The 26,956-nt window shown below is 35.3% G+C and overlaps 1 protein-coding gene across 1 annotated transcript in view; it reads right to left on the bottom strand.

The window, feature by feature from the left end:
- The window catches only part of LOC309673780 (formin), a gene marked incomplete at its 5' end in the record, with an annotated part of 142,110 nt that overhangs the window by 33,131 nt on the left and 82,023 nt on the right, over nucleotides 1-26,956 (bottom strand). The window contains 4 exons of the mRNA XM_082485644.1: nucleotides 6,792-6,884; nucleotides 20,766-20,886; nucleotides 23,000-23,059; nucleotides 26,642-26,788. Of these exons, the coding sequence (XP_082341770.1) occupies nucleotides 6,792-6,884; nucleotides 20,766-20,886; nucleotides 23,000-23,059; nucleotides 26,642-26,788 (421 nt within the window). The remainder of the gene's footprint in view (nucleotides 1-6,791; nucleotides 6,885-20,765; nucleotides 20,887-22,999; nucleotides 23,060-26,641; nucleotides 26,789-26,956) is intronic.

Genomic DNA, 26,956 nt, shown 5'->3' with positions numbered 1-26,956 from the left:
AGAAATAAGTGCCAATATAACTTTTTTCCTAATCTTTGACTGTATTAACATTTATAAAGGTATGTCCTGTTGACAGGGAGAGAGAAATAAAAAACATTGTATTGTAAATATGGTACTGATAATAGTGTCTTGGAGCATCCTTGCCTTCTGATTCACTACTACTGAATGACATTAGCATCCTGCTTTATGTTTCGGAGGCTCCTTTGATTGAAAAGCAGTGGAGTTTTGAGTGGAAAGACTTTTTTGCTGTAATATAAGTAATTCTATCATCCTCCTACACTCAAAATAGCGACACGCCTATAAACTAAGAAAGGAAGGTTGCTTTCCCTGGGTTAATACAACAGATGCTACTAGAAGAAGAGAATAAATCACCACCTATAAGCACCTATAGAACAAGAACAACATTTAAGATGGAGTATTTATATACCAAGGAACAAGTAGGAAATAACCAACAAGAAACTGAAAGTCTGCCAGCTGAAATATACACAGTAGAGTTAAAGAAAAGATGGTGGCATAAATTTCTTATATGAAAGTGACTGTAAGATGGTATTTTATGTATTGTTGAGGAAGACAATGGAAACAAGTAAAGTTGAGTGAAAATAAATTTAAGATGGTAACAAGTAATGTGATAATAAAATTATTTGAGTAGAGATATTAGGAATGAAACCCAATAGTAATAAAAATATCTTCCGGGATGCTAGCTTGAGATCAAGGTCTAAATGATTTACGGTTTCAATTATTTGGTTAAAAGAAATCAAGTATACTTCAACAAGGTTTCACTTAGAACTCTGTGATCTAAACCCCAGTGATTTCAAATAAAGAATCAGTATTTCATCTTCTTATGGCTGAACAAATTTCTAAGAAAATACAGAATCACAGTATACAAAGAGAATTTGTTACTTAAATGGAATAAATTATTTTTCTGGAAATAAAGTTATGAAGGCGGAAACGATAGAGAGGCATAAAGGCAGGGAGACGTGTGAGAAAGGAATTAACAATTCTTTATGTAGTTGCAGTAACCTAGATCAAACAATTCATGTGAAATTGCTTCACACTTTTGAAAAGGCCAAGAGCTAGCTCTCTCCACCTTTTTAGGCAACCAGGTATGATACAGAATCACACAAATCCTCCTGTTTATTTTCCCTATTCTTATATCAGAGAGTGTAGCAGTTTTGATCAGAGTTTCTGGCCAGTACACATGGATGTAGTTTTTTCATATCATTTCTTAATTTCTCGGTATGATCCCCCAAAGAATAATATAAACCAGAAAGGTGTTAGCATACAAGTGAAGGGGGCTAGCCTTAATAGAATTTATTTCTTATTTTCTTTCCCACTGGACTACCTCAAAAATCCTCTATAGTGAGTTCCAACCGGCAAATGAGGAAATGTAGATCAAAGCTCCTGCACCAGAAATACATTAAAAAGCGCAATAGACTGGATGCAGCCTAGCTAAAATTGTTAAGAAGAAATCACTCAGCAGTAAGAATCAGATTTACTGACATTTTCCAGGTGGTTGCTAATCTTGTCTGAAAAATGCACTACCTCCTGACATAATGCTGTGGTGAGTAGCTTGGTCTGTAAGTCTGTTTTTCTATTGTACAGCCTATGACTGCACAGTGTTCTTTTATGTAGTATAAGACATACAGAAGTTGTTGCAAAGCAATGCATTTAACCAATGTTTCCTAAGTGCTAGGCTAGAATTCTAAACACGGGACAATTTCTTTTACTACGGAATTAATCTCAACAGATCTACTCCACTTGACAAATCCCTCCCTCTCCATCTTGCTTGTGACCTTGGACACTTCAGTGTATCATGTGCCTTTCCCAAATAGCTTTGCTTTCCACTATTAATGATTTTCAAAAACTGGTCTGTCTTGACATCCGGCTACTTGTTTCCCAGACTCTGTTGTAAACTAAATGAATTCCTTTAACAGCAAAGTCTTCACCATCAAGATGCTTTATTCTTAGAGAAATGGAGAGAGGCAGTTATGCTTTTCCTGTGCTAACTGCTATGAAGCATAAAGACTTTTTGATTTGCACATTCCACTATATGAGGGAGGAAATCAAGCCCACATTAAAGTTTTTACATACTTTCTGACCTGGAACCAATGAAGGGGAATTTGGGACCAGATTTTGCAAGATCCTGCATGAATCTGTGTTATGCATATCCACATTTATTAAAATGGACAAACAATATGAAATAGCCAAGCAGCAAAATAAGAAATTAATTTTGTTACGGCTCGTCACCTACTCCTGTATGTCATTTACTTTCTGGTTTGCATTATTCTTGAGAGAATGCACAAGGAGAATAAGAAATGTCATGAAAAACTAACACCAATGGCTACTGGCCAGCATCCCTTCTAGTGAGCTTCTTAGCTGCAGTAACTGAACGCTTTCATTTTCTCCTTTCAAAACAGTATATTTTGTGTCTTTCTCATATTCATCTATTCTGATTTTTTTTTTGTGTGTGAGATAGCTTGGTATCAAAAGATGAGTTTTCTTCTAAGCAATTCTGAGCAAGAATTTCATAAATTAAGGAGCATTCCAAACCAACCATTAATTTCATTATTTCAAAGGGTTTTTTTGCATATCATGGCAAATTAAATGGAAAACATGCTGAACAGATTTCTGAAAACAAAACAAAACAAAACAAACGCATACAATAATCCCACTGGAAATACAGTAAGTGTATATTAATTTATAGTCATTCTTAGGTCCCTATGTTATAGTAAAACTAGTATAATTTGTTGCATATAATATAATTAAATCTACTAAAGATTATTTCCACTTTGAGAATAATCTAAGCCCTTTTCAAGGAGCATGGGCATATCAAATACAGCTAATGGAGCATTAGCACAGTTTACACATGAAGTCTTTCATGTGGGACGCACAAAGTACTTGACAAAGATTATCTTTCACTACATCAAATAGCAAGAATCATTATTTAACATTCTGTGTACCAGAAAAGTTGAAACGCTCTCTGAAAAAGAGATTAATCAACTCTTCTAGCATCACATGTCAAGTAGCTAAACTGGGAATAGAACCTAAAGGTTCTGGCACCCAACTCCCTGTTGAAGGCACTAGGCTACATTACATCCAGTTACACAAAACAGCACTGACATCAGCAAAAGTACAGTTTATCCCCTCTAGAATTTTAGAATGTCAGTCTCCATAACACTCTCAGTGTTTTTTGTTACAACACAGCAAGAATTAGATCTAATTGGTATTAATTGTAATTAGGAAATGTAAACAGTTCAGTTTAAGCAAATCAGTATGTTTTCTTTTCTTACAGTATTTCCAACTTAGCATTGACTAGAAATGATGGGAAACTGTGCATACGAGAAAAACCTGAATATCTATGAGTTCCAGCCCTATTTTCAAGCCAGAAGTTTCAGAAAAGCATCTGAGCTTTGGATACTTGCTGTGAGCTGGCAGAAAGATAACAGACAATTTTTTCTTACATTTGCTTAAACCAGCCACAACTGTTTTTTAAACAAACAAAACTGAAAGCAGATGCTTAACGGATGCTCAGTATTATCAGTTAACTCCTAATGTCAGAGAAGCAGCTGAGTTTCCAGACGCTTATCTAAACTGAACCTCTGAGCTTGACATTCGTCCAATGTCTGTTCTAGTACCACAAATCAGGATGGGTTTCTGTATTATTTTTACCTGTCTTCAGTGTGGAATTTTATAGGATTTCCATTCTAATGCCACAGAAAGTACCATCCACCAATTATAAAGATTCAAATCAATCATGTGACTAAAGGGGAAACAGAGTCAATAATGATAGGATTTGACAACCTCCTGACAACTCATCTCAGAAAAAGGTAGATGACACAGAAATGTCAAAAGATGAGAAGTTAAATTAGACAAAATTAAATGTGTATGATTAGATACCATAAAACATAGTATTATAAAGCAAAAGGCAAACAAGAGAACATAAGAAAAAAGTGGACAAGTAAGTAATCCATATGTTTTTGCTCTTCCTAGAATACAAAAAACCTGAAACACTAAAAGTGTCCAACAAATTTAATGATTTATATAAAGAACTCATTGTCCCAGGACACCGAGCAGGAATGTACCCTCTCTTTTTTAAAAAAAATATATACATTTATATACATTATTCACAAGCATAAGGATAAAATTTTCTGTTACGCTGACGAAGATAAATATATCTCAATTTCCACATCGATAGGCATAAACAGGGTAAATGTTTGGAGGAATTTGTTTTTCTATTTGAAATTATAATCGTAGAATCATAGAATGGTTTCGTTTGGAAGGGACCTTAAAGATCATCTACTTCCAACCTCCCTGCCATGGGCAGGGACAGGTCCCACTAGACCAGGTTGCCCAAAGCCCCATCCAATTAAATTGCAAATTTCTCTAAGGCAGAACTAATCTTCTTCCGAGATCAACTGCGAATTTTTATCATATTCCACTCATGAGAAAGTAGCTCAGCTTTGCAGGAGGTACTGTGTTGCCTTTATTTTTTGGGACTGAGGTGATAATGCATTTGCTATTCCTTCTGCTGGTTTTACCTGGGGTGGAGTTAACTTTCTTCAGAGCAGGTCGTATTGTGCTCTGTATTGGATTTGTGACCAAAACAGTGTTGATAATGCACTGATCTTTTACCTACTGCTGAACAGTGCTTGCACAGCATCAAGGCCTTCTCTATTTCTAACGCTGACCCCCAGAAAGTAGACTGGGGGTACATAAGAAGCTGGGAGGAGGCACAAGTGGGACGGCTGGCCGAATTGACCAAAGTGATAACCTATATACCATATGACACTGTGCTCAGCAATAAATATGGGGAAAGAAGGAGGAAGGGGGGGAAGTTCAGAGTTATGGTATTTGCCTTCCCAAGTAGTGGTTACATGTAATGAAGTCCTGCTTTCCTGGAAATGGCTGAACATCTGCCTAACTGACGGGAAATAGTGAATAAATTCCTTATTTTGCTTTGCTTGTCCACGCAGCTGTTGCTTCCCCTACTAAATTGTCTTTATCTCAACCCACGAGTTTTCTCTCTTTTACCCTTCTGACCCTCTTTCCCACCCCACCACGGGGGAGCGAGCAAGTAGCTGTGTGGTGCTTAGCTGCCTACCAGACTAACCACAACAGTCCTAAGAGATCCAGGGCATAGTAAGAATTACGGAATTTGTGACATGGTTGTGGAAGATACCATTTGGCTAGGGTCTTGGCAAGCCCTGGGCAAAATTGAATTATGATCCTGATCCACATCTGAGTCTATCATTTTGACTGCTCTGCTCTGATGCATTTCTGGCCAGTAGCGAGGAAAGAATACAGACTGCTCATTTCTGTGCTGCTCTAGCAGGGTAATTCCTACAGTGCAATGAATCAATTAATCTTTCCAAGATACAATTACACTGATCTGCTACAATACTTTGGCAAGCAAGATCAAGAAGCATGCTGGAGATCATAATGGTTCTGTAGGAATATATATAGTACTATCTCCATCTTGACATTATTGTTAAACTGTAAGTGAAAATTTCCAATTAGATATGTTGGAAAGACAATACAACTCTCCTGCAGCGACATAAATATAATTTTTGGTTTTACAAGCTCTGTGGTAAGAAAATTGCAGCTTTAATACTGTCCAAATACACTTGCAACTAAAAGAAAAAAAAAAATCAAATAAATATATCCATTGAGCTCCATGGCCTGGCAGAAGGGTGAAGGAGAACATTGATTTATTTAACAGTACAATTTAACAGGGACTGCTACTTTTAAAACATCCTGTTTCCACTTATCAAAGTATTTAATAAAACAGCCTCATGAAATAAAGTTATTAAAAAGACATCAGGACAATCTTTATAAAAAGGATTAAGCTAATTCATAAATTATTACAACAATCTGAATGATCACTAAGAGTAAGTAAACATTCTGCCTGGATTAGTAGATTCAGGTAGTTCACTTGACTTCTCAAACAGTACATTGTTGAACTGTTCACGATTTCCGTGAGAAACAGTAGCCCTTTGGTAATATTTAACTCTTAACAATTCTTAATATAACCGTCTGAAATGCAGCGCTTACTCTGTTTACCCAAATAGCCTGTACTCCTACAACCTTGGGGGGGAAACTGTTCCCTTATCTATTTTGCAGAGCTCCAGAGACAATGGTGCCAGCAGACGCAGGTGCCTGGGAACACGTAGTCTGGGAAACAGGAGAGAGAACGGGACTGTTCTTTTCAACAACAGCAAACTGCGTTTACATTGTCCTGAACCGATGATCAAACTCTGCCTTGGATCTCGCCCCTGCTGTCTTCAGACTCTACCCTGGTAAATCACTTCCTTACACCTATTTCTGTCTCACATAAGACAAAAGTCTTTAAATCTGAATTAGGCAGTTCATTAGCCCACAGTATTGATAAAAGATGCCATTACTTCATGTATGTATGTGGACTTTCTCTGTATGTACGTGGACATTCTCTAGAAGGGTATTTTTCATTCTAGTCTTTTACAAACTTGAAGCTTTATATGCCCTCTGATAAATTTGGTCTATGATAAATGTCTTCATTTTGCTTACAAATAATGATAAAGAACAAAGCAGAAAATAATCAATAGGAAATGGGTGAGATCAAGGGAACAATTGTCTTTGACAAGTGATGTCCAAGATCTGTGTAACCAGTATTCTTAACATATATTAGGCATATTAGGAACATAATCCATAAGAGAGAGTAGGAATTTTCAGATGCAACAGATGCAGCTTGCATTATGTATAACTTCGTAAACCACTACACTATTTGCCAATAATTTTTTTTCAAATGAGGTTACCTTTCTGGAAGAATTCCTCTAATTTCTCCTTGAAGGGCTGGAGATGCTCTTCAGAAGACTCTCTGCAAACCAACTTCATCTGTTTTTCAGAGGCTACAAAAAGAAGTTGAGAGACATTTGTGGCAGAATTTTTCTACCAGAAGTAGATGTCAGCACTGTAGAAACCTGCATCTAAATTAGTCACCTAGACTTACTTTAGAGGAAATGGAAATAAATAAGCACTAAGGAATCCAGCAATTACATTCAAATAAAAAATACCAATACTAGTCTAGCATACCGAGTAGAAAATTCTATACGTGTTTAAAGAGTGGAATTTGTCTTTTGTAATGTCTTTGTCCTAAAACTCCAGCTGTGTGCTGAGACTTGCCACAAACACAGCTTGCCTCACACACAAATTCTAGATGGTATTTAAAGCTCTAAACTTTCTGTCTGTGGTGAATGGAGGATGCCTTATATCTGGACTGGTTTTAATCAATCAATGCCAGGCATCCTACACTCAACCATTTTTCCTGACACAAATGCAGGAATTCAACTTTACTTAAGTATTCAAATTCCAGGCTATGGTATGAAATAGTAGAAGTCTATAAGAAAGTTAACTTACATCTAACTGCATTTTTTTCACTAGTCAATCTATCTGTTATTTTAAGACCTGAGGCTGTGCCAATTTCTAAAATCTCTAGGTTATTCGCCAATGAATTTTAACATTCCTATAACTTTTAGTAAACTTTGTAGATTCCAGCATTCCACATTAAAGATGAAATGAGACTGTTAGAAATCAAAATGCAATTACCTTCCATTTAGCAACTGAATTTATGAACTACTATAAGATTTTTTTTCCACAACTCTTCATTCCCAAGAAGCTAAATTTAGATGGAAATTTATTTTGGAGTTAAACACATGAGTTACAGTTTGGCTGCATGAAACATATTCACACCATATTGCTACGATCATTATATAATTCAACTTACTGCAGCAAAAATTAATATAAAACTGTAGAAACAAGTTGAGAACTTGTAATTAAAATGTCACGTTAATGTAAGTTTGCAGTGCAGTGAAAAAGTCAATGGAAGGTTGAATACAGATGCATACATTTTATTGTACAATTAACAGCGTGCCTATAATTCTCTTGGACCACCAGGACGTACTAAAAAAGACAGCTTTTCAATTAATTGGGATCAGAACTACATTTGGACAGTTGTTGTTACAGAAGAATGCTGAAAAGATAATTGTTCCCACCAAAGTGTTTATTTTAATTTAGCATCTCTCCACAACTCAAGTAGGTTGTGGACTATGACATTGCTGGGGAGCTCCAGAGCTTATGTAAAATGGCCTGGGCTACAGCCTAGGTTTATCTTTAATCTCTTACAGGTCTTTCAACCTGCAGCACAAGACAAGCCTTTGAAACCGTTCAGAGTAAAGTTAACGGATATTTCTATGCCAGACAGTAGCCAGAATGGAGCATTAATATAAACATAACAGATTGGGAAAGAAAGTCTTTTATTAGATGCTCAGTTATGGGTCTTTAATTAAATTAAGCAAAACAAATTAGAAATCAGGGAAGTTTATACGACTTCTAAAGATTATTTTCTTATGATACGTACCTCTTACCATTAAAAATTTGAACTTTCCATGACTGTTATCATACACTGAATGAAATTTATGTATACCAAACATTTATGTTTGTAGAAGTAGAAGGAGATTTCTATATTAATTCAAGCACATTGTAACACTTTGGAAAAAGATGGACACATTAAAATTGGACAGGGGGAAGAATCTAGCAAAATAACTGAGACAGTATCGTTAAGTTTCTGACTGGAAGTTTGAACAAAGTAGCAGCTACAGGTTTGTGTTTTTTTCTTTGTGTTGAAAAAATCTACAAAAAATTATACAAGGCAATATTTAGAAATGAATTTAGATAAATACATAATGCAAAAGTGTAAAAGTATTAGTATACATATTATGTTCAGGCATTTGGTACACAGTGACTACAGAATGCACATGATTATTACAATCATGTAAGGTTACAACAATTGCAAGCCAATAATTATTTTATAACAATCTTATATAAATAAATTGGTATTTATGTATACAGATTTCTATGAATATGTATTATAATAATAAGCTTGTTGCTACAGTAGTATTTAAACATACTCTAACATACTCCAGAAATGTGTTTTCCCAATCATATAGTGTTGCTAATGCATTGTCTGGAGTATTGAAAGCTTCATAGACGCTTCCTACAAGCTTTAGTAACACAAGACTTGGAAAGGTTACTCAGATATGTCCCATGTAAATATTTAAATGACCAAGACTAGGATGAATTGTTTCTAAATTAAAGAGAAAGCACACGTAAAACCCCTTCAGTATTTTTTTTTTTTTTAATAAACACGACTAACATTAACAATCAGACGACAAAAGCTGCAGGAAAATAAGGACAAGAAGTAGTACCGGTGTACAGAGAAAAAGCTGATTTGGGTAGTGAATTCTTAAGAAGCAGCCTAACACCCTTAACAAGAAGATCAACATTTGGCATGAGGGAAGAGGAAGTGGAAGAAGAAAGGCACAGAAGAGAAGAGCAAATGAGATAGATGATATAAAATAAGTGAATCGGGCGCTGATTAGAACTCTAAAAGTTTGAGATGAGATGAAATGCAACGAGATACCAATTAGCATTGCTTAAGTCATCTTGAAACACTTAAACTGAAAGAGACGAAAGAGGTCAAGTAAATGCTATCAGAGACTAAGGATTTACATTATTAGAAAGCATTGAAAAGAAACCTTTGGATGATTCTCTCTGCTGATGGTATTTATCTAGATGACATCTACCTAAAACTAAATCTATCAATTTACTTCCTGAAGTTCTTTCAGACAACTGCCAAAATAGACTGAAGGGCTCTGAGAAAGTTTTAGCCTTGAGCTAAAGGAATCAAGGAAAGGGTGATGACGTGAAAAATCTGTTAATCACAAAAGCAATTTATTTGCCCTATCCTGCTTAATTTTCCTTTAACTGACTCTGAATTTAGGTTATACTTCACTCAATAACCTATATTTTTGGTCTACAAACAAACAAAAATGTATCTGGGTAACTGAAGGTAAACTAATTCTGTTTAAAGTCAACTGCACTGAAATATTTGAATAAAACTTGAATTTGTTTACTTGATAACATTAAAAATAAGAAACATCACATAGGTATGGAGTCACTGGCTGAAGGCGGTCATGAACTTCAGCTGAACTGCAACCTCAAAAATTTTGTATTCCTGCTGAAATCTCTCCAGTCTCAGTCTTCCCTTCAATAACAAAATTTCCTACACATAATAATGATTCCTTGTCCAGTACGTATAAGAAAATCATGGCTTGGACCACCAACCAGATCTATCTTTTAGGCTGAAGAACTTTGGAACAGCATCAAATTTACCTGGGGCAAATGTGGCAAAGAACAGTGGAAGTGTGTTCAAAAGAATAACAAGTCAGATACAAATAAAGACACACTTGGAAGAGGACAAAGATTTTCATGACAGGGCTAAATCAAAGGTTTTGATTAAAACGGCGGTTGTAATTCTACACATTAAAGTCAGCTGATCTTTGTCAACCTAGATATGTAATATTGGTGAAAGGTAACCATACAACTCTATGACCTGCCTCAGTTCTACACACAACTTAATACAAAGGTTTCTGGTATGAACATTCATTGAATTTCCTGTTATATAAGACTCCTTTTTGTTTGTTTACTCAAATATTTACTTGAAATATATTGTTTTAAAAGAAAATAAAATTACCAAGTCATGCCAAATATTACATAAAAAAATTAAAACTGAAAAGTCCTGTTCCATCAGTTGCTCTGATCTTCTTTGCTGAAAATGCTATAACACGTGAGGGAACAGTACATGAAGTTTTTTGTATTTTGTTCTCATATTCACCACAATAGAAACCCTTTTGTTTTTGAAATAAAATTATTGTTGTAAGGTTTTTATTAGAAAGATTCTGAGGTAAAGGATCCTATTATAGATTCTTTCTTTGAAATAAATTCTGAAAACCTTCTCACTGAAAAAAAAGATTTCTGAAATTTTGAGGAGTCTGAAGGAATTCTGAGGAATCTGACAGCTAGCACACCACATGCACACTTCTCACCATCTCACTCCAAAATAATCCTTTGAGGAAAGAAACAACCTGTTTCAGCATTACTGAGTTCAAACAGGTGCAAATTCTCCATTACTGTAATAAACTTTTGGTTAATTTTCTTGGTATGCACTGTATGTTAGTGAAATTAAATGTAATACGCTACTTTGAAAATTGTTTATTTCCAAATGAGCTATTGCAAAAAAAGAAAATATGAGTGTGCAATACTATTTGAAAGCCCTTACAAATTGTTGGATGTACATCATACTTCACCCACTGCAAATCTTGGCCACAGAAATGGAAACCATTAGCAAAACATTAAAACAAAGCTGGAAACTGCTGATTATCAGTTTGCCACTGTCTTCAGATTTAATGCAGTACTTGGCTCAAAAAGTTCTTTAAAAATCCCCAATATAAGTGAAAATATTTACAAAATAGAACGTCTCTCACTTAATGCCTATTGGGCAATAGTCTTTTAAAACTCCACAGACACTTGTAAATCTGTCAAAAGAATCACTGCCCATAAACAAACTTTCACGTAAAGAGCGTTCCGGTGTCAATCAGACAGGATTTGGAATTTTTTAAGCACCATTTTTAAAGTAAACGCAAACCCAGAAATAGTTGAATGTTGATAACAGTAAATTACTAACTATTTACTCACCAGAACCCACCAGTAGCATTTACAGGAATCATCCTGACAGTGAAACCAAGCATCAACACCATGAATTCCTATAAACCTGTCACTGACACTATCCCCCATGAGTTATGCCACTGTGAAAGCTGTTAAGCCCCCGCCCCCGCCTGTTCAGAGCCTGGCAGGTTATACTGCCAAGATTGCTATTTTATTTTCTTGTTATAACGCAGGCTCATCTTTGAAAGGAGGGCTACTATTTGATAATTCTTTCTTAGAACCCTTACCTTTTCTGTTTCAAAGGGGATTTGAAACCATACGGCAAATGAATTCAACGTAGCACGAAATAACCCCAAATTTCTGTATGAGAGGATCCATGATTTTTCACAGTGCAGAAGCCTGTTACACTACTTGGGCCTGTATACCCAAATAAGAATCTAATAAACTTCAGAAAAAACACATCCATTTACATTATTCAGCAAGTGCTATATAACTTCCTCACGATTTAGTTTGGTTGGTTTTGCTTTATTACATTTTCTTGCAAACAACTTCCCGAGTTAAACAAAAAGTTACAGGAGATGCACGATTAGCGGTTGGACCAGTTGCTGAGGGATTTGGTTATATTCTCTTGTTATTACATGCGACTTCGATACATGTTTACTGCAGGTATGCACATAAGAATGTTAGAATGTCGCTTTATTACAATCCGGTACGTCTGTGCCATCTACAGCTCTTGTGCTTATGTATACCCTTGGAAGTAAATGTTTCTTTTCAGATGGAATTTTACGTAAATGTGGAGAAGAATGGAAGAGATTTATCTTGATTCCTTCAGAGTACAGTATAAGAATTTTGACAACTTCTAATTGAAGTGGTTATGCTGCTACTGACCCAGAAAAGTTTCAGAGACAGTACTTTATTTGTATTTTTGGACACACATTGATAATCAGTACACATCTCAATGGTGTGACGCACAAAGGCTGACGCATTAACAGCCCAGCCAGAGCTGGGCTGACAAATACAGAAGCCTTTGAACCAAACAGAGAGGGAAATGCCATGAAGTGGGGTGTGAGGTTTTCTGAGGCAAAAATATCTGAGAAAAATGTAGAAGAGGATCAAATTTTGATGGTACTCTTCTCAAGCTTTGTTTTTATTGCCTTAAATAAAGGTCAACAATTTAATGCAAAAAAGTGTTAGCACACTTAAAACTAAATACATCTTTCGAACCTATTAATCACTTGCATAGTTACTGTTCTGTGAGGTTATTTTCACCTAATTTAGAAGAAGAAACGTGCTTCCATGCACAATTATTTTCTTCACTCATTAAGAATTTCGTTTTCTTAAAAAAAAAAAACATTTCAGAGGATAGACGCTAATAAGTAAAACTTTGAACAGTCTGATCTTTGTTTGAAATATATTTTCCTCGTGACACACAGAAACAAGTATCTGTTTAGGCGGTCAAGCTCTCCTGTATAAACGAGACAGAAAAACATTTCACTGATAAGTCCTAAGCTGTGGAAAGTGAAATAATTGAATTAGTGGCGTACAAAACATCCTGTAAAGTTCACCTGTTCTAACGGAGATCTAATGGAAGCCAAGAGTCGGACATCTCAACAGTTCTCACAAATTTGATCGGATATTCTGGCTTTGTCTTTCAGATTTAAGATTTGTGAGGGTTTTTTCTTTATTTCTTTTAAGTTTAACCACATTTTGAACTTTTAAAGTATGTGATGGCATACAGAGGAACTGTCAGGCCTATATCAGTTTCAACTAACCTAAAAGAACATTTTTTTTTGCTCCTCGTTTTGTCAAAGTATATCAACATTTTACATAAATCATTTAAAAACCTTCCTGTTAAGATTGTTTCCCATGAATCCATTTAACAGAATGAACAAAGATTGCTAGTAAAACTAAATATTTTTCACACCATAGCAACCTATCTGAGACTCTGGTTAATGTATTCGCTCTGAAATGCTAGTTTACATTCAGCACGCCCTTCAGCAGAGAAGCATACGGCAAAGGACTGAAAGGCACATATAAATGAATATAATGACTAAACTCTCATAATTTTCCAGTCAAGTCTCTGCAAGATTCTTTAAGTGATTCCAGCACACATTATTGGTAGAAAGTTTTGCTTTAGTGTCAAGATCCAAACATGCAGACCTCCGCGCATCATTAAGATCTGCCAGAAGTGTAGAAATGTGCGCTAGGAGAATGCGCTGAGAAATCAGAACATTTGCCTTCTGCCTGAATGGTAAAAAAAAAAGAATATTTTGAAACTGAAGAGTCTTGTCTGGCTAATTGAGGGGAAGGCAACATATTTAAGAAGCAATAATAATAATAATATTTTTAATTAGATGAGCTAAGGTTTTTACACTGCTAGGAAAAAAACCACACAAACACATTATTACTTAGCATACTGAACAAAGGATCAGATAGAAGAGAATTGCTGGGCAATGGCTGAATCAGTATGTTTATGAGCTGAAATTGTAGAGGCCGGAGAAGTGATCTCCTGTTTCCCTGTGTACTGCTGGATCTCTGATTTTCTGTGCAAGACAGATCATAAAGTTCCACCTAATTAATTCTTCTACCAAGTTTATGGCTTTGGTTCAGCTAGAGCATCCTGCTTAGATTTAAAATCATGTAAATTCATAAACTACCTACAATATTAGCAGGAACACTTCTTAAAGTGCTAATTAGCCTCACTACTACTAATTTGTACCCCACTGTCCAAATTAATGTACTTTCAATCTTTGATCATTGGCAGTAAATATATAAGTGACCATCTCAATTCTAGTAGAAATCTGTCTTTTCTTTTACTGCATACTCCTTCAAAGAGGAAAAGCCGATGAGATCCATAAATATGAAGTCACTGTTCCTCCCAATGCTAGTATTGCACATCCTCCAAACTACATCATTCATTATCCATCATATACATTGACAGGGATAATATTCCTCCTGTTCCCAGACGTACACTACCTGCTCCCAGATGTATACTACATAGTTATGTAACTAATGCTTAACATACACACACACACATATATTTATTTATATAAAAGGGCACACAGAACAGTGCACGGAAAATCGTAACTGTGGTATTTCCAAGATTCGTTTTAGAATCTTAACATTTGCAGAATGATTTTTAACAAGACATTTCTGAGGATTCTTTAGCCAAAGAAAAAAATATAAAAGAAAAAACTAACAGCATGCCATTGTTTAACCAACAGAAAGCTTTCTCCCTCGCCTTTGTGCACACATGCAGACATCTGCTTCCAGGGAATAAACTCTTCTAAAACATCATTGCTTTGCTCCTCTATTATATTTCTGAATCTTATTAAAACCATTCCATACTATTCTCTATTATCACAAACTAGAAAATCTAATGGAATTTTAAGAAATGATCCACTTACTTAGGAAAATTTCCACTTAATGTATTCACATATGAACATTACCAATGCAACAGTGTCAAAATGTTAGTTTTATTGTAAAATAGAATCCAGTGCACAAACACAAAATGTGTTTTTTAATGCCTGTGTTGTATCGTTGCCAAATCAAAACAAACTGAAATATATCTCATCCTGCTGAGGCAAGACACTATTCAAAAAGAGGTCAGAAAACTCTGAGAAGGGAGAGAGTGTAATTTTTTCAACTCTTGAAAACAAAATAACTGTTTCTGTATGAAGCTATCCTCTGCTCTTTCCCTTACACTGCTCTGCACTGCCTCAGCATGTATCATGTAAATGTTGGACAATGTAAAAATATAGCATTATTCACCAGGTAAAAAAAAATGCACTCCTCTTATGCTAATGTCTAAAGAAATAACACATGCACCTATTTGGCTCCTCATGTTCCACCACCCAGTTCAAATTTCTATTTGCCCGCACTTCCAAATTTTAAGGTGAATTTTAAAATTTAAAATGATAATTAAAATTAAGAAAATTAAAGCGACTAGTTCCTGGAAAGTGTCGTACAACTTCTCTGCTCCTGCTTGGAAGGTTCTTCTAGAACATGTCTGTGACGCAGATGTCTATTTCCTACTTTTAGATTGACTTAAAACATTTCATTTAAATTAGACTAAGGCTTCAATTGGTTGAAAATATTTAAGAAAAAGGCCTTTGATACTTCTCAAATACTATCCACTTGTAATGAATAAACAATCACCTTTTATTGAGAAATAACTATTGATCCAACGAATCATTTAGAAAGTTAACACTCAAACTGATATAGTTAGAATTTTCATGATGTGATCCAGTAACCTTACTGTCTATAAAACAAATCAAACGATAGACAAAACCGCTCAACATTGTAATCGTTGTCCTATGATAATTATTGTATCACGATTATACTAAAACTCAATTCCATAAACCAGACTTTTAAGGCCATGTTATCGATGACCTAAATATATAATAAATACCTGAATAAATAATAACATATAAAATTAATTTCTCCATCTGTGCTTACACAGAAATCCAATAAAAGCTAAAAATGTCCCAATTCATTAATTGAAAATATCAATTAATCTCTAGAAAAAAATGGTTTATAGTTAATTAATTAGTGGACATTTTGTTGCAAAAACCTTTAACTCAGTTTGAAGACTCTGATGGGAACACACATTTAAGAATTTTAAGTTGACTTCTTGTGAACAATGCTGATTAAAATTTTCTGCTTTTGCATATTTTCCTATTGGTAAATATATTCCTTTACAATCCTTGATAAAAACAGATGTTCAGAATTTTAAACCAGGAAAATCAGAGAGTTTTAGTCTTAAATGAGCATGAACTGATTATTTCTTTCTTTTTACAGCTACCTCCTTGTCTCTATTTATAGTGACAGTGGCTACAAAAATCAAGAACGAGTGACCTTTTTCAGTTTTCACCCATTTCCCATTTTTAAATTCTCTTCTTTTCTTGTCTTAAGTTTGTACCACATATCCACCTTGCAACATAATGTGGTACAGAGCTCCCTGAAGAAGCCCTGAACGACAGCAACGTAGGTACAACAGTTTGGTTGCAACAGTCCAGACAGCCATACCGAGAGACATAGGTAGCGATCATACCATATCATTAGCTACGAGACTGGTATCAGTACGGCAACACCATGCTAGTCACATCCAGTGCACTGGATCTGTTTCTATCAAAAAGATTATAGATATATATTTATGTATGAATATATAGATACACACCCCTATATTCACAGCTGAAAAAGAATATCTATTTTGTCATGCTGCCATTTGAGAATGAAAATAAAATGAAGCACACCACTGAGGAAGAGGCAGAGGAAGCCAGGTACGTTCGAGGAGAAAGCTAACTGGGGATCTAGTCTTTTGCTTCAACTATCTAACGAATACCTATAGAGCAGATGGAGATAGACTTTTGTAGAAATGCACATCTGAAGAAAAAGGAGCAATAGTCACAAGTTGCAGCAGAGGAAATGCTCACAAGGGATAAGGAAAAATTTTCAAGACAGTGATTCAGCACTGGAACAGGTGCCCAGAGAGGTGTTGGAATTTCCAGCCTTAGATTCAAAACTGAGCTGGCTAAGGCTCCGTACAACCTCATCTAAATAGGAAGTTAGTCCCGCTCAAAGGCTTGGGACCGCAAGACTTCCGGAGGTACCTTCCAACCACGCAACCCGCATTTCTCTATGATCTTAAGATACTTGTAATGCTTCTGTATGAAAAATAACGTGAAAACAGCCAATGTAACATTATAATTTCTCAACTTTTCATGCACAGTTTTACTTGCTTCCCTTTTAATCTTTTTATAAGGGTTACACAATTTTACAAGGTGGAGTTGCCATAAGCTGAAGTTTTCATGAAGTTCCACTACTTAAATGTGGAAAGTTGGAGATAACATACTTATGTTAGATACAAATCTGTCAACAATTAGGTTAAGAGGTCCACAATTTGAAACCGTGTCTCCTGGAGTACAGAAAACCAACTGATTATTACAGGTAGCTGATCCATGAAGTCTTGTTTCCAGTTTTGATTAAATTACTTCCTTTCAGTCATGTACGTGTGTGTGTAAACACCTACATATATACTTATATACACTCAGTTAAGTTAGTAAAAATTTAAAGTGTATACACAGTACTGAAAAAATATTAGTATGAAAATTGCAACCGATATCTCTACTGGTGATCATGAAAGAATGTGAAGGCAAAAGGTACATGGATTTTCAATGGGATCAGAAAATTACAATCTCAACTGTACAAAATTACAATCTGAACTGTATTGCAAAGAAGAGAACGAGTGTGACAGATTGAAACAATCTACACTGCAACTTTGGAGAGAGATAAAGAAAAGGTTCAGGGTAAAACCTATACAAGTCTATCATACTTTGGTAAAGTGGCTTTCTTTCTAAAAATTTTCTTATGATTCCACATTTCAAAGATTTTGTGCTTATTCCAGATGAATACCAATCAAGTGGCATTGTCCAAACTAGAAGGGAAATCGTGTTTTGTCGTAGGGACAGTGCTTATGCCACTACGTAGTATTTGAAAACCTTAGGAATACACTGACTATACTAACCTGGAGTGAAAACCTGAGCTTACAGAAAACATTTCTTTTTCCTGTGACTTTAAAGTGGAACCAGATTTCACTCTAAAATTTTTCATCTCGCTATGTAATATTGCATTCTTTTGCACTTGTTTCCCCTTAAAAGCCTACATTAAATGCATATTTTTGTCATTCTTTTCAACCTAAAAATGCTCGTGCTTACAAAGTTTGTTCTGGAATGTGTGTTAAAAACCTGTTAGATTAAGGTTCTCCAAAATTTGTTTGAATTTTTGAGCCAAACTTTAGTCTAATCCCTTTAGACTAAAGTTAGTTTGTCCCTTTAAAGTCTAATGTGAAAGACTTCAAAATAGCAAATTGTATGGAACTCAATCTGTTTATCTGGAAAGGATGAAAGGGTTTGTGCTCCATCTAGATTTGAACTTTTGGTTCCACAGTGTCTAGGTATTTCAAACCAGAGGTTTACACCATTAAGGCATGCCACTCACGATAACTCAAGCTTTCCTATGTTAATACTCATGATAGAAAGATAAATGAATGCCTTGCTAAACCAGTAGAAAATATTTCTAAATACTAAATGACACCTACTATGAAAGCGTCTATCAAAATCGCCCTTTCAGGCACAAGAGTTGATACTTATCTTTTTTTTTGTTTTTTTTTTTAATCATTCTGTTCAAATCTCAGAAAAAAAAAGGAAGTCACTAACAGGAACATTAGTTCCTTCCCTAATAGCACACAAGAAAGCCCCTCTTTCATTTATTACATCTGTCTCATCCCGCTTCCAAGGTAATCTGCTTAAGACTACCTTAGCCAAGCAAACTGTGAAATAAATCCAATGTCCCCTATAACACAGGCAGCCCCAGTTAATATTGTTCAAATTATTTACATCTGAAGGGCCGCGCCTGTCTGGATAGCTGGGCCCGACGCTTCTCTGGACTTGGTTTCTGCTATTCACATCTGTTTCAGCTTTAGACTTTCACTGGTATTCTGCCAGCAGCCACAACTTTTTAATGGCTACAATAAACTACAGAGACTCATCAAATCTTTGTTGTACGTGTTAAAATTATAACCTCTTCAATTAAAATTTTGATTTAAAAATAAACTACAGCATTATCTAAAGAAAAACATTTGAAAGGGAATGCTTGAAAGAGATGCAACATTTTTAGATGAGAGATCGTTCCTTTGTTTAAATATAAGAGAAACTAATCACAGGAACGCTTGTTAGAATCCTGCTGCATATTTCTGAGTGATAAAATACCAACATCTGAAAACATTTCCACAACCTTTTTTGTTTCAAATCTTTGCTGTCATTAACTTTATATGTTAATTGGTTTGGCTGGGTTCCAAATACATCTTCACAAAGAACTACGAAAACAACTTCAACGCAAGAATTTTTCTAGGTTTTCTATAAATACCTTCGAAAATAGAAATCAGCGATTACGAGAAAGCTGCAGTTCTTATTTTAAGGTAGTTAAAGTATTTAGCTTTTCCTACTTGCTGTCTGTGTCTTTGCAATGTAGAACAAATATGACGTGAGTGTCAGAGCCTCACTGCAGATCGTGCAAGACTAAGATGCATGACAGCAGGACTACATGCTGAAAAAGTACAAGATCAAACACAGATCATGTTTCTGCACAAACTAGCCCAAAAGAGGGCAGGCCAAGGGGTTTACAGGGCCAAGCGATGAGAGGAGATAGAGCACTCACTTATGCCCGGGTCGAACAAACAACAACTGATACCTTCCTACCACTGTTAACCTTTGAAACTATCCTAAAGATGGCAGTGACCTAATCCAGCAATTTCTAACTGTAAGGATAAATTATTCTGTAATAGTTTTCACTGCCTTACATTGCAAAAAATTAAAAACAATCATCTTGTTCAACTCTGGTTCTAAAAGGACTTCCATTTTGATGCAGAGAGGAAATATAAATTAAAAAGTTTTTATAGGCTTTTCTGCAGATTCTCTCCCTAGACACCATTTTCTACGCAAAATTGCTTCAGTAAAAGTAGCAACTTTTCCTTAACAGAAAAGCCAGACTTAAAATATTCAGTCATCATTTGCTGGATTTATTTTAGAAAGTCATATGAAGCACAAAATAAAAATGAAACTGCTTGGAACACTTCGAGAGCAACCCTTCCTACTTTATTTCCACTCAGTACCTTGATTGATAGATGAGTTGGGTTTCTGAGCCCCTCTTTATAATAAACATTTTAAAATATTTATTTTATGTCCCAGGGTGAAAATATTTTGAACTGGAGCTTTCCATTTCCCTTTGCTGTGCCTTGGCAAGCTGTGGTTTATTTCTACATTAATAGTATTCCACTCTTTCTTGTAGCTGTTAAATTGTTTTTATACAAGTACTGAAGAAAGTATTTATGTTATGGAACTAACAGATATCTACAGTTAAACACACAGTTCTGGAGAAGCCAGAGGAAAATTCAGACATAACTAAAGAAAATTTCAGAAAGATTTCTTTAGGGGCCTTTCAACTGTAAAAGGGAAAATTACTTTTCAGTATCTTTACTTTCATTTTTATTAAGTCATGAGTTTGATTTTTTTTTTCTGTCTAATTTATGTGAGTAATTTGTGCCACAGTGTAAAACCTCTAAATGAATCAACACTATAAACCTAATTAGCAATAAGAAAACCTCATAAAGGTCACATTTTAAATGGCACTTTGTTGTTAGCAGAACAAATGTGAAAGTTCCCAGTTACCTTCTAGATCTCTCTTCAGTTTCCTTAAGTCTTTTATTAGGTCTTCAAACTTAACTTGGGAGGCCTGGAAAAAATCCTGTGGTTCTGGTAAAGGAAAAATACTCTTGTCTGTTCCTGCTTCCTAAACAAACAAACAAACAAACAGGCCACTATGAAAACCGAATACATCTGCAGTGAAATAAATTACTTTTTTTGAAACTTCATCTATGAAACACTGGTATAAAATGGCAAAAATAACATATTTTAAATCATTCTTGCTAAAACAACATATATCATTCAAGATGAAATCCTGACCATTCTGAGTGTTGAAACTTCCCTTTAGATGTTGTACAGCAAACTGTGCCCAGCTTACACTATGAAACAACATTCTCACAACATTTCAGTTCATTTTATATCAATAAAGGTTTAGATAAGGGATTAGAAGTTTCTTAAAAACAAAACCCATGAATGCGTACTTTAATGTAACAAGTGATCTTATGCCAAAAGTTTGTGGTTTCACTGTCTCCCAATTCATTACATATACACACATTTTATAAGCATAAATTGAAAACAATATTTATATATTGCCTGAAGTATTTTATACAGATAAAAATATACAGATGAAGGTTTATGCGGCTAAATAAATCGCATGGGTTAATGTCTATATGGAACTCCTAAGTATATACCTTATTTTTAGCACAGTAAGAAAAAAAAATCAGAAGTAAACCAAACCAAAACAAAAAAAAAAAACTTACAAGGTTCAAAGCAATATCTCCAGTGGAAATTTGACAAGTAAATTATATAAATGGTATTAATATGACATTGCTGTGTATAAGCATATACTCGTGAGTTTAAAATACTATCTGTGCACAGATTTCAGTCTGTAATAAAGGAAAACTCATAGATTGAAGAACTCATTGTTTTGTGAACGGGGAAAAATAATGTTATTGTTATAAAGATATGAACAATCAGGGGGAAAAAGCACAATGGATGACATTTCCACTATGTCCATTTTCCCCCAAGGAAGATAAATATTTTGTTTTACAAAATTCCCTGAAGTAAAATTACAATATAGTAGAAAGTTTGCAGAAATATTAAATACTTAAATAAATGAGTTAGCATTAGTTGCAGCATTATTAAAAAAGGAGAAAAGAATACGTATGTCAATACCCTGAGAAATGAGAAACATTACAGGCTAGACAAAGTTGCTTTTGTTATGAGGCTTTTTACAAGACAGGTACTTAGGTTAAAGTAATGATACTATATTTCCCTGATTTAAAAAAAAAAAAAAAAAGGGAGAAAAAAAAGAAAGAAAACAAGTACAGATCTACGTATCTGCTAGTTTTTTATCTCCCTGTTTCAAAGGCTCCTGACATACAGATCCTCCAGTGTTAGAGATCATAGAACCACAGAACGGTTGGGTTGGAAGGGGGCCCTTTCTAGATCATTTAGTCCAACTCCCCTGCCATGGGCAGGGGAATGTCTTCACTTACTTTAGTCTTACACCTGGAAAAAGTATTCGTGACTGCTAACTCATCAATTCAACATCCTTACATAAGAATTAAAAAATGCCTATGCCCGGGCATAGGGCTGTGAAAAATTAGACTAGTATTAGATTGAAAGTTTCAGTAAAGTCTTCTTAATCTCAAAAATCTCAAGTACATACTTAAAATAAATTAATGGTGACATTTTCATTTAAAAGACAATAGTTCAAATTTTCCTCTCAAAAAACTTTGGGCACTTATGAAATCTATCAAAAAGCCTCATAAATATAACTCACTCAAAGAAGCAGCCACACCTCTTCCCACATTTTCAACTTCTAACTTCATCCCCATCAGCTGACTCGCCTCTCTTAAAATACCAACCTGTCCTTGTGTGCTGTCATGAGAGAGAAGTCATGCTTCTGTCTTCCATTATTACCACAGCAGGACAAGATTTACAACTTTACAGTAACCGCGATGTAAGAAGACATGACTGGAGCTACCACCTGTCCAGTCTGCCACAGTCACAGGCAATTGCCTGCAGTGGTTATTTCAACTGTTAATGTAAAATTTTCCAAAACCTTATCATAAAACCTATAGCAAATTTCAGACCTATTGAGGTCCACAACTATTATAAGAAAGCAAAAGAAATGGATTTTATTTTTCTGTCAGAGCTACTGTGTTCAGATTTTTAAAAAGCTAATACAAATCCTTATACAACCTCTTAAGGAAACCTACTTTTGGAGAGACTGATACAGAAAATGAATCTTTTACCTTATCACAGTGGCGTAGGTAATATATGACGACATAATCCACAAGATTAATACCATTATCCTGGGAAAAAATAAATATATTATTAAAAATGTGTGTGATTAACACTGTTTCAAGTGAGTCAAAATTTACTCTATTTCAAAATAAACATATTATTATTATTTTATGTTGCTGTGAGAAATAGAACTCTCAATATCTTTAGCCCTAGCATTACTGAATTTAAAAAATCAATCTTTGATAACATAGGCTAGATCATACCACCACAGGACGTACAGCTTCTTTTCGTTCTAAATACCAGGTTAAGAAAACATGCACCGGAAGAAGCTGTTCCCATATCTTTTTTTAATAATACAAGGCATTACTGAATAATAATATTAATTTGAATAATAATATTACTTAATTATATTATTCTTGAATATAGTATTAACTAAATATTGCGGTCACCTCAGCTACATTAAGGTGAACTGAATTTCTTGATTCCTCTAGTCTCAATTCATCTATACTGAAGATCTGAAAGAGGCATAGATATTTCTCATATTTTACTCCAAATATAAAACCAGACTGCATGTACATAACAAGTATATTTCATGCCCTGTTGCTTTATAAATATGAATTTTAACGCTCACTTTGTGGAATCACCATTACCATGGTCCTGCACACAACAACTGTACACAACATCATTTTCTTTGTTACGTGTCAGTGGGTTGGCACAGGCCAGATGAACTAAAGGAAAAGTGTAAAACCGTGACTTACACATTACAGGGTACCGTTCGACAACATAAAAGAATCATAATGTAGGGAATTATATCTGGAATGCCTTTGAAGTTTTTTTGGATGTGTCTTCATATTGTATATTGACAGGCATCAGGACAAACATTTGTATGTGAACAATGTCTGACTTCCTGTACAGAGCTGCTTCGCCTGTATTGGAGCCTGCAGCACATTATATTTTATTAGTATCATACATCAGCAGAATTCTTAACTAAGCAAGTCATCGCTGTCATGCAGACAAAGCCACTCTGCTCGTACAATGGTTTTAGAAGACACTGCTGGCAGGTCATGTGACAAAAGGAACTGAGGTGACTCACGAACATTTGATTGCCCTTTTAGAGTAAAATACCTGCTATTCTATTTTCTATGTGCTAAACTATCAAACCTATTACTCTGGTTTAAGAAGTATTTGCAGAAGACAAAACACGGGGATTTTGAAGTGGTGAGCTACATTTTAGAAAAAATCTCTATATCAAATAGCTTTCTAGGCTCATGTGACAACAAATTACTTTTATGTGAAATAAGAGATATTTAAAATTGATGTTTTACCTTAGCTCCTGGAATTCAGCTTGCTTAGATGTAATATTGCTTGCTGGCAATTCCCCAAAAGGGAATAATGGGGCACAGGAAGGATACCTTAGTGTTCCAGTACACAAGATCCTGCATTCTTCTTCCTTGCAAATGGTCTACCAATTATCTCTGAGGTGTCATGTCTGCCTGCAACAGCTGGCCCCTTCGAGTTTTTACGCATTTTGGAGACTAGTCTAAACTAATAATATATTTATTTTGGCTACTGGGAAACTGTAAATACTGTAATTTTTTAGCTTGTTTTGCTAAGGAACAAGTCTTATGCAATTCCACTGTACATCTGTCACTCCTTTTCATAACATAATTTTGGAACATGTTGGCAAAATTCAGTCAAATTGGAAAGTCCCAGAGATAATAAAATCCTTAGAAGTTTATGGTTAGACAGAAGAGCGAGACTAAAATTAGCACTTCTACTGAGAAAAGTCAGGCAAAGCTCAGTTGGTTTACATCTTTCTTCATGGCAGCTGGCCAACCAATGAACACCTGAGTACTGGGAAACTTGGCCTGGTTCTAGTTTAGCTGCAGCTAAACTAAACTAGCTAACTGTGTCTTATCCATGGAGTAGGGCTGGAAGAAAAGCAGTCATAGGGAACAGCTGAACCATTGCAGTGAAGAGGAAAGTAAGAATTAGAATCATAGAATCATTTAGGTTGGAAAAGACCCCTAAGATCATTGACTCCAACCACAAACCTAACGCTGCCAGAACAACCACTAAACCATGTCCCTCAGCAACACATCTACATGTCTTTTACATACCTCCAGGGATGGTGACTCCATCACTTCCCTGGGCAGCCTGTTCCAATGCTTGACAACCATTTCAGTGAAGACATTTTTCCTAACATCCAATCTAAACCTCCCCTGGTGCAACTTGAGGCTGTTTCCTCTTGTCCTGTCGCTTGTTGCTTGGGAGAAGAGACTGATGCCCACCTCGCTACAATCTCCTTTCAGGTAGTTGTAGAAAGCAGTAAGGCCTCCCCATCAGCCTTCTCTTCTCCAGGCTAAACACCACCAGTTCCCTCAGCTGTTCCTTATAAGACTTGTTCTCCAGACCCTTCACCAGCTTTGTTGCACTTCTTTAGACATGCTCCAGCACTTCAATGTCTTTAGGAGACAAAGAACTCAAACCCATTGGAAAAGCTTTCATTAATACAGTTGAACAATTCATTAAACATGGTTTTACACTTTGTTAATGATGGTATTCACAAGTAAAACCAAAAGCTCCCTAGAAATACTGCTTTCCTGACATTGCCCGTCTCAAACGCATTCCTACATATATAAAGCATAACTGGCAAAAAAAAAGCTTAAAATCTACCTTTCTTATAGTTCTAGACGGCACTTCACATGGGAAAAGAGGAAGATGATGAAAGAACAGCTTTTTTTGTCACCCCCCAAATCTGTACCAGCATCATCAGAAAATACCTCCTGTTCTTTGCCAATTCATATACCCTTGTGGTGTCTAGGTACGCTTTGGCAAAGAACGCCTTTGAGCAGCGTTTCCATTGCCAACATTATCTAGCACCTCCCCCTCTGCCCTGCTGAAATGAGGAACAAAGTAACCTCACCTCAAAAGGTGTCCAGAGTTTGTTTGAGCCTGACTTTGATCCTAGCATGACTAATCAAAAACGTGCTAGTGGTTCTCAATTTTTGACAAAATAATTTACTGCCACCTATGAGCATTTTCTCATGCATGCCATTCAGAATTCATGCCCTACATCCATTTAACTGCCAATCCAAAAAAAAAAGACTGAAAATATCTTGTTGGGTCTGACACACCTCTTTGAAGAGGATTAAAATTCTGTGTATTATATATTTACATCCTTTGTGTATAATTCCTTAGTGTATATGCTGCACTGAACCTTTACTGATATTTTGGTTTTAAACCTGATTTTTAAACCATTTTTTACTCTTTTAGAGCTACCTTAAGTTAAGAGCAAGAAAAAAGAATGGGGACATTTACTGGAGAAGACTTCAGCAGTCTGTGCTCTCTCAATTCTCTCTAACCTACTAAGTTATTATTAAGTCCCTACTAGTAAAAGAGATACACAGAAGTTCTCACATAAGACAATTATCATAGTAGTACCAAATAGAAGAAATTGGAGATTAGGGAATTATGCATATGTGCAGGAGAAGGAGGTGAAAAGTTGGGAGAAAAAAGCAAGAAAATGATACAACTTGCCTTGCTGTTTCAAGATTGTTAAGAAATAAGAAAAGATTAACTTTTGACAGATAATGGAACAAGAAAGATCACTTGAGAAAAATTATCTTTAATTAAAAATGAGTACTTACTCTGCTTTTGACATCCTTGAGTTTGGGGAGTATTTCCAAACCAAATCCATCAGCTTGACCTCGGGTCCTATTCCCGCCATTCATATAATTTCCAAAAGCCAGAATCAAACCTAAAATTTCCTTTACACTTGTCATCTTCAGCAAAGCCTGGAAAATGGATACTAGCCTGTAACTACTGGTGGCACAAAAATTCTAATTGCTCATATTAAAAAGTTTATTTTACTTTATTTTCGCTAGAGAATTTTTTCTTGTGTGTTTTTACCCCTGTAGGGACAGGAAGCTAAAACTGGTACAAAAATCAAACATTTAAGAGAA

Source organism: Vanellus vanellus (genome assembly GCF_965231255.1).
Source record: "Vanellus vanellus genome assembly, chromosome: 6".
NCBI lineage: Eukaryota > Metazoa > Chordata > Aves > Charadriiformes > Charadriidae > Vanellus > Vanellus vanellus.
This window is presented reverse-complemented; position numbering and strand designations above follow the sequence as displayed.